Here is a 12,923-nt window from a genome sequence, read left to right as displayed (position 1 = left end):
AAAAACAATATGATTGGCATTTCAATAAGTATTTAGCCCTTCTCCTTTTCTTGCCCATTTTTTCTAAACATATAGAGTGAAAAAGATTTTAAAATAGGGGGAAAAATAATGACATTACTAGTTGAGAAATGTGTCCAGTACACCAGCTTGGCCCATCACAAGTATCACAATAATCTGAACTGAGGAAGCATCCATGATCAAAACCCAACAGAAAACAGAGTACCCATTTCTACTACAGGGTATTTGCTTACCTTCTTCAGGTGCTGAGCTCTCTGCGGAGCTGTCTTTATCAGAGCTGCCTGATGAGGCTGCTTTGTTCATCTGTTTCTTCATGGCTCCTTTCTTCTCTACTTTCCCTGCTTTCCCTTTCTTTTTGTTTTTAGAACCACCGACCGTCCACTGTAGTATAAGAGGAATGAAGGGAATCATGTGGAAAAGCTGAAGCCTCTCTCCAAACATATCACACATTTAAACATCAAGACAAGTTAAATTTCCAGGAGAAGAGGGGCACACCACGGATCAAGAACTTAGCCCAGACTGCAACCCAGATTTCTGCTGCAGAGTCCATGCGTACAATTGCATCAGGTGGCTGAGACTACAGAGATAAAAGAATTCATGTTCAAATGCTAGGAAGAACTCCCAAGTTCTTGTTTCATATTTTAAAACACAAACAAAACAGCACATTTCAAAGTTAGTTTGGGTATTGAGGACTCTTTTCCTCAGAAATTAATCTTCTCCAGCAAGTACATTAAGGATCAGAAGAATGTTAAATTCTAGAAAGCCTAGCACATCAAACACAAGCTAAATTGTGTCTGTGTAATTTAGAAAAATAGTTAATGACAGCAACAGAAAGCAATGTTCTTAACTGAAATGCAACTTCAACCTTCTGCTAGCTGAACAAACAGGAAGAGTTAAGGACTGCTTTGTACAACACAGTGTGAAATAGTTTTTGGTTTGCTCAGCTTCCTAGCAGCTCTGTTCAAAGTTTCCTTCCACAATTTAAACCATGCTGTTCTAGGGCACTTTGGATTGCCAATACTCTACCAACTTTGGGATCTATCACCACTGACCCTTGATATAGTACTAAAGAAAGGGTGAGGAAGAAAACTGCAGAAGAGCACTGTCTAATCTGCTTTGTTAATAGCTAAAGGGTAACAATAACTGAAACACAAAGATAAGAAATACACTCATGCTGTAACATACAGTTGCTAAGTTTGAATCATGCTCAACATCCCGATTTTTCCCCCATATACTTTCCTTCTTATATCTTGTAATGCAAGCTGTTGCTTGCATTTGCTCAGCAGAGCCTCCTTTCAGTCACTGCTAGGGCTCTTGCATATTGCATTTTCTAATGCATCACTTCAAAGATTAGACATACCTTATCTTTGAAATATGACTGGCAAAATGGAAAACAGGTGCTTATTCATATACCTCCCCTAAAGAGGATTCTAACAAGCTTCACCAACTCAGACATTAACATGAAAATTTTCTGCCTGACTTCCTAAATATTTTACCTTCACAATATCTGATCTAATCCAATAACTAGACTAACAATACAATCCTTTGCAGGTGTACTCAGAGGTAAGCTCCACTGAGTTCAATAAGGCTTACTCCCAAAAAGATGCATACTGGACTGCAGCCTAAATAACTCCAATAAAACCTTTGTACAGTTTTTCTTGTCCCAGCTCAAGACAGAATATCACAGAGCAGGAAAAGGTACAGAAAAGGGCAATCAAGATGAATGGAGCAGGATCAGTTCTCTCTACAATGAAAGGCTACTATGTTTGGCACTTTTAGGAAAATGGGTGACTAAGCAGGGACATCAACATCTAAATAGGGACATCATCTAGGCCTCTTCAGCCTAGAAAAGAGACACTTGAGGGGGGACATGATTGAGACATACAAAATTATGCAGGGGATGGACAGAGTGGATAGGGAGATGCTCTTTACACTCTCACATAACACCAGAACCAGGGGACATCCACTAAAATTGAGTGTTGGGAGAGTTAGAACAGACAAAAGAAAATATTTCTTTACTCAGCATGTGGTTGGTCTGTGGAACTCTTTGCCACAGAATGTGGTGATGGCGACTGGCCTGGACGCCTTTAAAAGGGGATTGGACAAGTTTCTGGAGGAAAAATCCATTACGGGGTACAAGCCATGATGTGTATGTGCAACCTCCTGATTTTAGAAATGGGTTACGGCAGAATGCCAGATGCAAGGCAGGGCACCAGGATGCAGGTCTCTTGTTATCTGGTGTGGTCCTTGGGGCATTTGGTGGGCCGCTGTGAGATACAGGAAGCTGGACTAGATGGGCCTATGGCCTGATCCAGTGGGGCTGTTCTTATGTTCTTAACGTATACAAGTGTATAAAATTGCGCCTTGTGCAGAGAAAACAAATACAGAGTTTTTAAAAAGCTGTTCAGTGGGCAGGAGACTCAGGAAAGACAAGAGAAAGCACTTCACACAATGCATAATTAATGTATGGATTTCACAGCAACAGGATGTGGTATAGCTTTAGAATGGGATTAGACAGATTCATGGAAGACACATCTTTCAATGGCTATTAATCAGGACAGCCTACATAGAGAAGCAGTACACCAACTGCTTACCACTTTCAAGGAACCAACAGCAGGAGAAGACAACTGACTACACGTTCCATTTCTGGGCTTCTGGTTGCCTATTGCAGGAAACATAATGCCTAACTTGAAGGACCTTTGCTTTGATCCAGCAGGGATCTGCTGTTCTTTGGACAAGAAACTGGCAAGCAAAGTCTCTGTTCCCCCTGCTTTCTCAGTTTCTCTTTGTGGATATAAATGAAGTTTTCTGTATGCTGTGAAAATTGATCTCAACTATGGAAGGCAGGGGAATACAAGCAATTTTCCATATCAAGGTCTATTCCCAAGCAATTTTCCATATCAAGGCCTATTCCCAAGCTGCAACAAATCCAATATCCTACATGGTAGTTGTGGGGGCACCCTCCCACTGGCAAGTGCCCTTGGACTTCCAACAAAGTCCTGATCTGGAGAGGGGGGCAGAGACCTCTTTTTTTTCTTCTCCTGTTCTCTGGGGGAAAAAAAGAGTTTGCTTCTCTCCCATGAGTTGGGAGATGCACCATGCCTCTGACAGGGAGATAAACCCCAGTTTTTTTTTCTTCTCCATGAAGGATGGATCTTCTAGTTCCCTTCAAGTTCCATTTTTGCAGAAGATGTGAGGCAAGGCTGGAGCACTTTAAAAAGAAAGTCCATGCTGCATGAGAAAAACTGCCACCCTTTTCCTTCATGGAGAGTAGGGAAGAAAGAAGAGGCAGTCTCTTTCTTACAAATTAGGGTTTGCAGAAAGTACCAGCCATGCTTTGTAGTTACTTTCTGCAAAATGAATAAGAAATAATTTCCACAAAGAACAGAAAAAAGGGCAGGTCCTAGAAGCCATCATGTACTAGCTAGGGAGCAGAAGAGGCTATGTTATGCATCTGCATTTTGGAGTGAGGGGTGCAGCATGTCTTTCTAGGGCTGACTGGTACATGTTTCTGTTTTGAGACTGGTGGCCGTGAGTGTTGGAAGACACATCGATGCTTGGCCAGTACCCCAAATTGAAATTTGCGGACCCTTGCCTATTCACAAGAGCGATACCAAATGCACCAAGTTCTCCCTTCATGTGGAAGGAGAAGCAGTCCATAACATTCTCATTGCTAACGCTGTAATAGTTCACTCTAGTACAGTGGTTCCCAAACTTTTTAGCACAGGGACCCACTTTTTAAAATGACACTTTATTGGAACCCACATAGCTTTAGGAGAGTAAAAAAAAGTTTCACTTTACCAGCTACTCAAGACTCTATTTTTATTCTTTTTACTATGGTGGGGGGGGGGGGAGGACCACCTTCTGGAACATTACTGAGTTCCACATTCTTTGGAACAGGACCATTCTGGTTGCCTTGCATTCTTCTTTGCAGTGGGACTGAAGCATAGTCACCTACTCGTGAGCAAACACACACACGTGTGGATCAGTTTAGCTTTCCATATGGCTCAAGACATTTCCTTTGTCAGCTATCAGTTTGACAGTTTTGCAAAACCACCAAAAATCAGGTTATGACCTCCCAACCCTCAGTTTGGGAACCACTACTCTAGCATGTTACAGTTCATTTACCAGTGTGTCTAACTTACCTCATCATCACTATCTGAAGTCTCAGAGTCTGAAGATGCTGTTGGCTTACTAGCAGGTGCTTCCTTTTCTTCAGAGTCACCACGTTTCCGTTTGGCCAATGACAGGAGCTCCTGATACAAGAAGTACAGAGTTTACTCAGTGATGAAAAACTCCTCCAACTCTAACTAACAATTTTCATTACTGCATTTGTTCCTCTCACAAAAAAACCCTTCAGTTTTTAAACCGAGTTTTTCTTATAAATTAATGATATGGCATAGTATAGTATTCTGTACAAAATTTAAAAAAGAAATGCACTAGTCGCATACAAACAGGGCTTTTTCTGATTTCCCTGACCCTCTGGCCCTCTGGAATTCTTAAAAAATATTTACAGGATTGTGAGTTTATTAGTGAAAATGCTCCAAAACTTTTATTTCCAAATGTTTTAGCAACATCCTTTACTTCTTACATTATGTTTGATTTTTACATGGCTCAGGTTTTTAAAAACTAATTTAACTGTGTTTCTTTGCTGTTACTGTATTTTGTAATCTACTCAATTCAGGTACAAATATCAGTATAAAATGAACTGCAAACAGCTGAAATACAAAATAAGTATTAACAATGTTCTTATGTTCAATAAATATTACACATTACAAAATAAATATTACACATAAGTCAAAATCCGTAGATATTCTCTGTCTTGTTTACCCTATAATATTACTGAATGGGACTGGATGAAAGATGCAGGATACTCATCATATTAGAATTTATGCTCAAGGAGTATTCCCGCAAGTAATATCACTCCATGGAAGAGATTTATAGATGTGCCTTTTAAAAAGACAAAGACCACACAGATTTCTATGCATACCTGCAACTGTCATGCATTTATGGTTACAAACTACCACTGCACCCACATCTAGTATGTTTGCAGCTATGGAATGTCTTATGGGGCAACCCCCTAAAAAAAACCTTACCACAGGAAAGGATTTAAAGTTATTTCTACATGTCAATAAACACTCTAAAAAACAGAAATTGAACCTGCTATCCAAGAGGCAGCCCAAATTGTTTAAAGTGACAAAGATTATGATCATGTGAACTAAGTTCAGAAGTCATGCTGACTGATCACCAAGCTTGTATACTCCTCATGAATTCCTTCCGCCCCCTTCCTGATTAGCAAACTGTGGTTTATTGGGACATCTGAACTAGTATAACCACAGTTACTCCTAAACATAGGTAGCTCTCACACCAGAGTTTAAAACCAGGATATCATTCTGATTTGAGTGCAGTCAGCAACTATGATTACACTGGCTCAACCATCACGGTCAGCCATAGTTTAGTGTTCTTCAACCTTGGGGGCAGGACCCCCAAGGGGCTGCGAAGCCTCTGCTGTGGGGTCACGGAAACTTATGGGGATGAAAAAGGTTGAAGACCACTGGTCTACAGCACCACCTGGTCAAGGGAGAGGCATCTGGTGTACCCCTTAAGGTATCAGAAGACTATGTCCCAGTCCTGCTCAGGTTCTTAGCAAATGTGCTAAAATTGCTTGCACTAGTACCAGGCTTCATGGTAACTTTTTCCATTCTTTCTAATAATTATATTTTGAACAGTGCAGGAAGGGCAATATGAGGGCAGGGAGTGGATGGCAAGAGGGGCAAGGTGGCAGAGAGGGTCCTGGAAGGTGGTGCTGGACAGATAGCTCATGTTTTACTTTATATATATATATATATATACACACACACACACGGGCTGTGGCATGAAAAAGGTTGAAAACCATTGCCAAAGTTTATTACTAAATAGCAAATAGAAAGAGGAATTTGCATAAGTAGTAAGTAGGAAGAAGAGGACCCTACAAACCTGTGAGGTGCTCTCAATTGTCAAATGAGAGTTTGGCAAATCAGACAATATGTATTTTAACTGTCTGATAAAATACATCTAATTGCAAGTTCCTTCATCCTCCAATTTGCAAGAAGGGGGAAAATGTTGCAACTCTTAGCCAAGACTTAGTCTGAGTGATGCCAGCTGGGGTGATTTCTGGCTGGCGGAGCAGCCAGAGCTTTCAGGGCAGCCAGTAAGCAGCAGGAAAACCATTTCAGATGCATGTTGGCAGGGCAGTTTCAGAGCAATTTCAGGTGGGTTTTCAGAGCACTTTCAGATGCGCAAGCGGCAGGTCGGTTTTGGAGCACTCTCATAAGAGCATAAGAACAACCCCACTAAATCAGACCATAGGCTCATCTAGTCCAGCTTCCTGCACCTCACAGCGGCCCACCAAATGCCCCAGGGAGCACACTAGATAACAAGAGACCTCATCCTGGTGCCCTCCCTTGCATCTGGCATTCTGACATAGCCCATTTCTAAAATCAGGAGGTTGCACATACGCATCATGGCTTGTAACCCGCAATGGATTTTTCCTCCAGAAACTTGTCCAATTCCCTTTTAAAGGTATCCAGGCTAGATGCCGTCACCACATCCTGTGGTAAGGAGTTCCACAGACTGACCACACGCTGAGTAAAGAAATATTTTCTTTTGTCTGTCCTCTCTCCCAACACTCAATTTTAGTGGATGTCCCCTGGTTCTGGTGTTATGTGAGAGTGTAACCCCTGCTAATTGGGTAAGAGGCACTTTTTCAAGTGGGTGCTCCTTTTTGTTAGCAGGGGGAGTAACTGGCCCACCTCACCCCAGTACTGTCTGTTCTAGTGGCTGTCTTCTGGTATTCAATTGCATCTTTTTAGACTGCGAGCCCTTTTGGGACAGGGAGCCATTTAGTTATTTGATTTTTCTCTGTAAACCGCTCTGTGAACTTTTAGTTGAAAAGCGGTGTATAAATACTGTTGTTATTAATAATAATAATAATAATAATAATAATAATAATAATAATAAAGAGCATCTATCCACTTTATCCTTCCCATCCATAATTCTGTATGTCTCAATCATGTCCGCCTTCTTTTCTAGGCATCTCTTTTCTAGGCTGAAGAGGCCCAAATGCCATAGCCTTTCCTCATGAGGAAGGTGCCCCAGCCCCGTAATCATCTTAGTTGCTCTCTTTTGCACCTTTTCCATTTCCACTATATCCTTTTTGAGATGTGGCGACCAGAACTGGACACAATACTCCAGGTGTGGCCTCACCATCGATTTGTACAACGGCATTATAATATTAGCTGTTTTGTTCTCAATACCTTTTCTAATGATCCCAAGCATAGAACTGTCCTTCTTTACTGCCGCCGCACATTGGGTCGATACTTTCATCGACCTGTCCACCCCCCCCCCAAGATCTCTCTTCTGATCTGTCTCAGACAGCTCAGAACCCATTCGCCTATACGTGATGTTTTGATTTTTTGCCCCAATGTGCATGACTTTACACTTACTGACATTGAAACGCATCTGCCATTTTGCTGCCCATTCTGCCAGTTTGGAGAGATCCTTCTGGAGCTTCTCACAATCTCTTCTGGTCTTCATCACTCGGAAAAGTTTGGTGTCGTCTGGAAACTTAGCCATCTCATTGCTCAACCCTGTCTCCAGGTCATTTATGAAGAGGTTGAAAAGCACCGGTCCCAGGACAGATCCTTGGGGCACACCGCTTTTCACCTCTCTCCATTGTGAAAATTGCCCATTGACACCCACTCTCTGTTTCCTGGTCTTCAACCAGTTCTCAATCCATGAGAGGACCTGCCCTCTAATTTCTTGTCTGCGGAGTTTTCTCAGCAGCCTTTGGCGAGGGACTGTGTCGAACGCCTTCTGAAAGTCCAGATATATAATGTCCACAGGTTATTGTGGCTCAGTTGGCTTACTTGAGTGAACTCACTCTCGGGCAGACCACCATGGGACCATCACATGTGCAGTCTGCTGGTAGGTCAGAATGTTGCTAAGTGACGCACACCTGTACACCATACACAGTTTCTGCCACTAGAGAATAGAACAAATAAAATTACCAGGCATACATTAAGACTTGATCAGGAAGACTTGAGTTCAAGTCTCAGCCATGAAGTTTAGCTTACTGAGTGACCTCGAGTCAGTCATTATTTCAGCCTAACCTCCCATAAATTTTATTTTTTTATTATTTTATTTTATTAATTTGTACCCCGCCTTTTTGCCCAACGGGCACACAAGGCGGCTAACAAACAATTTAAAAATACAACATAAGAAACAGTTAAAAACAAAACAAACCCCGTGGATTTTCATATAAAAGCAAGAACGCCAGCCAGCCTGTCAACAATTAAAAGCTTTTTGAAATAAAAAGGTCTTCAGTCCACACTGAAACATTAGCAACGAGGGAGCAGTTCTCAGTTTTAAGGGGAGGGTATTCCACAGTTCGGGGGCCACCACCGAGAAGGCCCTCTTCCTGGCCACCACCCCTCTCACATCTCTTAGTGGCGGCACAGTCAAAAGGGCCCCCCCAGAAGATCTAAGAGCATGGGCCGGATTGTAGGGAAGGAGGCTGTCCCTCAAATACCCCGGACCCGAGCCGTAAAGGGCTTTAAAAGTCAAAACTAGCACCTTGAATTGGGCCCGGAACAGAACCGGCAACCAGTGTAGCCGCCGGAGCAACGGCTCGAGAGTCAAACCGACGTGCCCCGGCAACCACATGAGCAGCCGCGTTCTGTACTAGTTGTAATTTCTGGACCGTCTTCAAAGGCAGCCCCATGTAGAGCGCATTGCAATAATCTAATCTAGATGTCATTAGGGCATGGGTTACTGTGGCCAGGTCCGCGCAGCTCAGGTACGGTCGCAGCTGGCGAATCAGCCGAAGCTGAGCAAAGGCTCCCCTGGCCACCGCCACCACCTGGGACTCCAGGAGCAGCTGTGGATCCAGGAGAACCCCCAAGCTGCGGACCTGCTCCTTCAGAGGGAGTGCAACCCCATTCAGAACCCCATTCATAAAATAGGAGAAGAGTTCCATAGGTTGCCCTGAGCTCTTCAGAAGAAGGGTTAAAAATAAATTAGATATATCTATCTCCATGTGTGGTAGTAAAAACTAGATTCTTTTTACTTTTAAAATTCTGAACTTAAGCTAAGCAGCCCTCAAATGCAACAGTCACAAATATATTAGTTTAGCATTTGGAAGATTAATCTCAGTCATCAACATGAAGTACATACATATTGACAAATGCTGCAGAAAACAATTGTTTAGGCAGGTAGAAGAGAGCTTCCCACTGACAAAAAAGGATTTGCTTTCTTTCCTTGGAAATAGCTACATCCAGCAGTATGCGATAGTGCACACTGGTGTTTTGAGATAACAGATTCCAAGCTTCTTGCAGAGTAAGTCAGAGAGGTGAGGAGATAGGAGTAAACATATCTTAGGTTATAAATTAGAAAGCATCCTACTTTTGTTTTGTATTTTTGTCCCATTTTCCCTTTTATATCAAGTCTTATGAGGCTGCTGTATACCTGGTTAATCAGAAGAAGACAAGTTTCCATTGATGGCAAAATGGTGCACATGTTATGTGTCACTTCTAGTCTCTACGCAAGTCTGAGATTCTTTTTGTAGCTAACCATATTGGCACACAAATATGCTCTAGTAACAATTGTACAACATGTTCAGGCTCCTTTGCAGATGAGTGAATACTGAATTTCCTAGAACAGGGGTCGGCAACCTTAGACAGGCAAAGAGCCATTTGGACCCGTTTTCCGGAAAAAAAGCAAACCTTGGGAGCCACAAAACCCTTTTGACATCTAAAATGAAGATAACACTGCATATATAGTTTGCGCTCCCCTCTTATAGGTCCCAGTTATATAATATACTCCCCTCTTAGAGGTTCCACTAAAAATCAGGTCCAGACCCACAGTTGGAGAACAACTGTTTTAGATTGTGCACAGGTGAACTGCTTGTGAAGGATACTGTCATTCTTTACTGTCATTTACTTCTGTACTTCTGTAAATGCCTTTCCACACAATACTACCTCTGAACAAGACCACTTAGTACTACTTAACACTGTTCACAAAAGTGCTCCTGAACAAACAAGCTAAGAGTTCAAAACTGCATAAAATAAAAGGCATACTAACAGTGATTACTTCACAACCATGAAATATGCTTTGGTGCTACATATACAGTATGTTACACATACAGTATACAAACATATACAGAATACCATCTGGTGCAGGGGTCTCCAAACCCCTTTCAAGTTTCCAAGTGAAGGAAATGGAGCAGTGAGAGTGTGAGTGAGTGACGGGGGGGGGGTGCTGAGTGGGGAGTCTGAAGGCTGTAATCCTGTGTACACTTTCCTGGGAGCAAGCACAATGGGACTTACTTCTGAGGAGACATGCACAGGATTGTGCTCTGAGCTTGGAAGGAGAAGAGAGCAGCTGCATTCAATTGCTTGCTTTTGCCTTGGATCCCTGGGGTCAGGGCTGCTTGTGGGAAGGGGGGATCATCAGGGTGTTCAATGGGACTTACTTCTGAGGAGACACGCACAGGCTCGGACTGCGGCTCCGGCAGGAGGGAACGTGCGGCAGCGGGGTGGGGGCTCGCTCCGCCAGTCGTTTGCGCCCTCTCCAATGGGGCGCAGCTGCAGTCCGTGTGCTTGGGCTGTGGCTCGGAACCTGCGGGAGGGCTCGCTCTCGGCGGAGGAGCTGCTCCGCCAGCCATTCGCGCCCTCTCCTAAGGGGCGTAGCCGCAGCCCGTATGCTTGGGCTGGTGAGTGGCGGCTGTGTCACGGGAGGGGTGAGCCCCTCCCCCGGGACGGGTTGGCCCCGCACAGAGCCGCAGCCGAAGGCTCAAAGAGCCACTTGCGGCTCCAGAATGGCAGGTTGCCGACCCCAGTCCTAGAAGAAAGAAGGGCTGACAAACACTATACTACTGCAGTTGTTGACTGTGTAGCTCACACTTGCACAGACCCACTCAGTCAACTGGTGATACAGTTCACTGTTAGAGATGAAGTTGTGACAAAACAATAAAGTGTGCACTGAAAAGAAAATGATAAACTCTGAATAGGTACTATACATGGGTATGAAGATTTATAGCCTGCGCTATATACCAAATGGCCAAATAAAATATACAAAAACCAATTCTATTTATCACTGTCAGCCTTCCAAAGCAAGTATAAATAGAGTCTTGTGCTGCCTTTTAGAAATTTGGAAGCGAAAATAATGATGGGTTTTGCCTGGGGAGGGATTTCACAATATCAGGCCTATAGCAGTGCCATGCGGTGGGTTGGGAGGCAGGTGAGGGTAGAGCCTTCCCACTGGGTCCTTTGAAAAGCGCTGCCACCTTGTGTGGATTGTGCAAAGCGCGTGAGTAATGGGTGCTTGTGTGCCTCACATGGTGGTGGCGCTTTTCGAAGGACCTCGGTGGGGAGGCTCTGTCCTCACCTGCCTCCCCACCCACCACACATCCCTGGCCTATAATCAAGGTGGTTCTGTTGCAGAAATGGAAGAAGCTCAAAGGTCTCTAATGAAATTAAGAGAACAAGCATTCCCTATGAACGCATAATGATCTGGAAATGTATCAAAGAAATATGTAAATGGACTGCTACTCTATTATAACTGTGACTGCACACTTAGGCATTTAAATCTCTGGATTATGAATGCGAGGAGAGGCGTGTTAACAAGCTCTCTGAAGTGCAGAAAACTATTTTATACATGAACTAATACAGTACAAACCATTATGCAATGTCTATAAACATTATATATATAAAATAAATTCAACAGTTCTGAGCCTAAATACAAAGTATTGATAACTTGAGTACTATCAAATATGTTAGCCCTAGCTACAGCTTCTTGTGAATGTTCAAGTCAGCTGACACAAAAAATATTCTTTTCAGTCCATTAAGTTCTTCTTCCCTACATTCTGTCAACACTCCTCCTCTTTCTCCCCTCAGCACACAACTGTCGCTTTCTATACCTAAATAGGTGAAAGGATTTCACAAGATCATCATCTGGCCTTGAAATGAGTGTAGGACCCCAGAAGTATTTCCAAATTTACTCATTATAGCCAATACTGAATCACAGGTATTAATTTGGCACATCTATTTTTCACCTTCAGACTGCAAAACCTAGCACTATAATTCAAGATCGAAGCTTTACTCCCTTGTGTCAAGAATAGAGGTGCATCAAATTTTGCTCTTCCAGTTTCTTGTGCAAGCTACAAACCTAATATTAAAACAAACCACTTAGGTTTAAGATGAGACTCTCTAGCCCAGACCAAATGTGCAAAAACCAATGAGAAAGTTAGCATTTCCCAAGAATAACTGCACATTTGGATGTAAAACCCATGTGATTTTCCTTATCCACGAGTGTTTTCCCATAGAATAAGCCAAGTACCTATTTTATTTTTTTTCCAGCAAGTTGCAAGTCTTCCACATGGGTTTTGAACACAGAGGTGAAAACTCACATGGTTCTTGTGAATTCCAAATCCTTGGAGGAGGCAAGACGGTGCCCTAGACCAATGACCAGCAAAGCTTCACCACAGCTCATCATTTTCTTGATTTCTGGCTTTTAAAAGGCAGCTGTCTTCTTTCCCTAGTTTGTGGCGAGTAGGAGAAGAAAGGCACAAAAGTGGTGTGTCTGACAGTCGCTGATTCTTTGGATTGGTTCATAATGGAGGAAAGCGGTATTCCAGCTGCTCCTGTCAGCAGTGAGCGGCTTCCTTGCTGTTTGAGAAATCCATCATGGAGTGAGGAGGAGTCAAGAGTCTTCACTGACTTGTGGTGGGAGCCCAGGGAGCTCTTGCCAAAAATTACTATAACATGAGGCAGCTCTGCGGTGTTCCTGAGAAGCTCAAGGACATGAGCTACTGATGCAGGAGCAAAGCCAAGGAACTGAGGAGGAACTTCAAAATTGAGAAGGAGGGC

At 43.1% G+C, this 12,923-nt stretch overlaps 1 protein-coding gene across 1 annotated transcript in view; it reads right to left on the bottom strand.

Moving 5' to 3' along the window:
* The window catches only part of RTF1 (RTF1 homolog, Paf1/RNA polymerase II complex component), a 45,161-nt gene that overhangs the window by 21,911 nt on the left and 10,327 nt on the right, over positions 1 to 12,923 (bottom strand). Inside the window, 2 exon segments of the mRNA XM_066630764.1 lie at positions 252 to 399; positions 4,164 to 4,274. Of these exon segments, the coding sequence (XP_066486861.1) occupies positions 252 to 399; positions 4,164 to 4,274 (259 nt within the window).

Source organism: Tiliqua scincoides, chromosome 1 (assembly GCF_035046505.1).
Source record: "Tiliqua scincoides isolate rTilSci1 chromosome 1, rTilSci1.hap2, whole genome shotgun sequence".
Lineage (NCBI taxonomy): Eukaryota > Metazoa > Chordata > Lepidosauria > Squamata > Scincidae > Tiliqua > Tiliqua scincoides.
The sequence above is the reverse complement of the archived record's forward strand: the minus strand, read 5'-3'. Positions and strand labels throughout refer to the sequence as shown.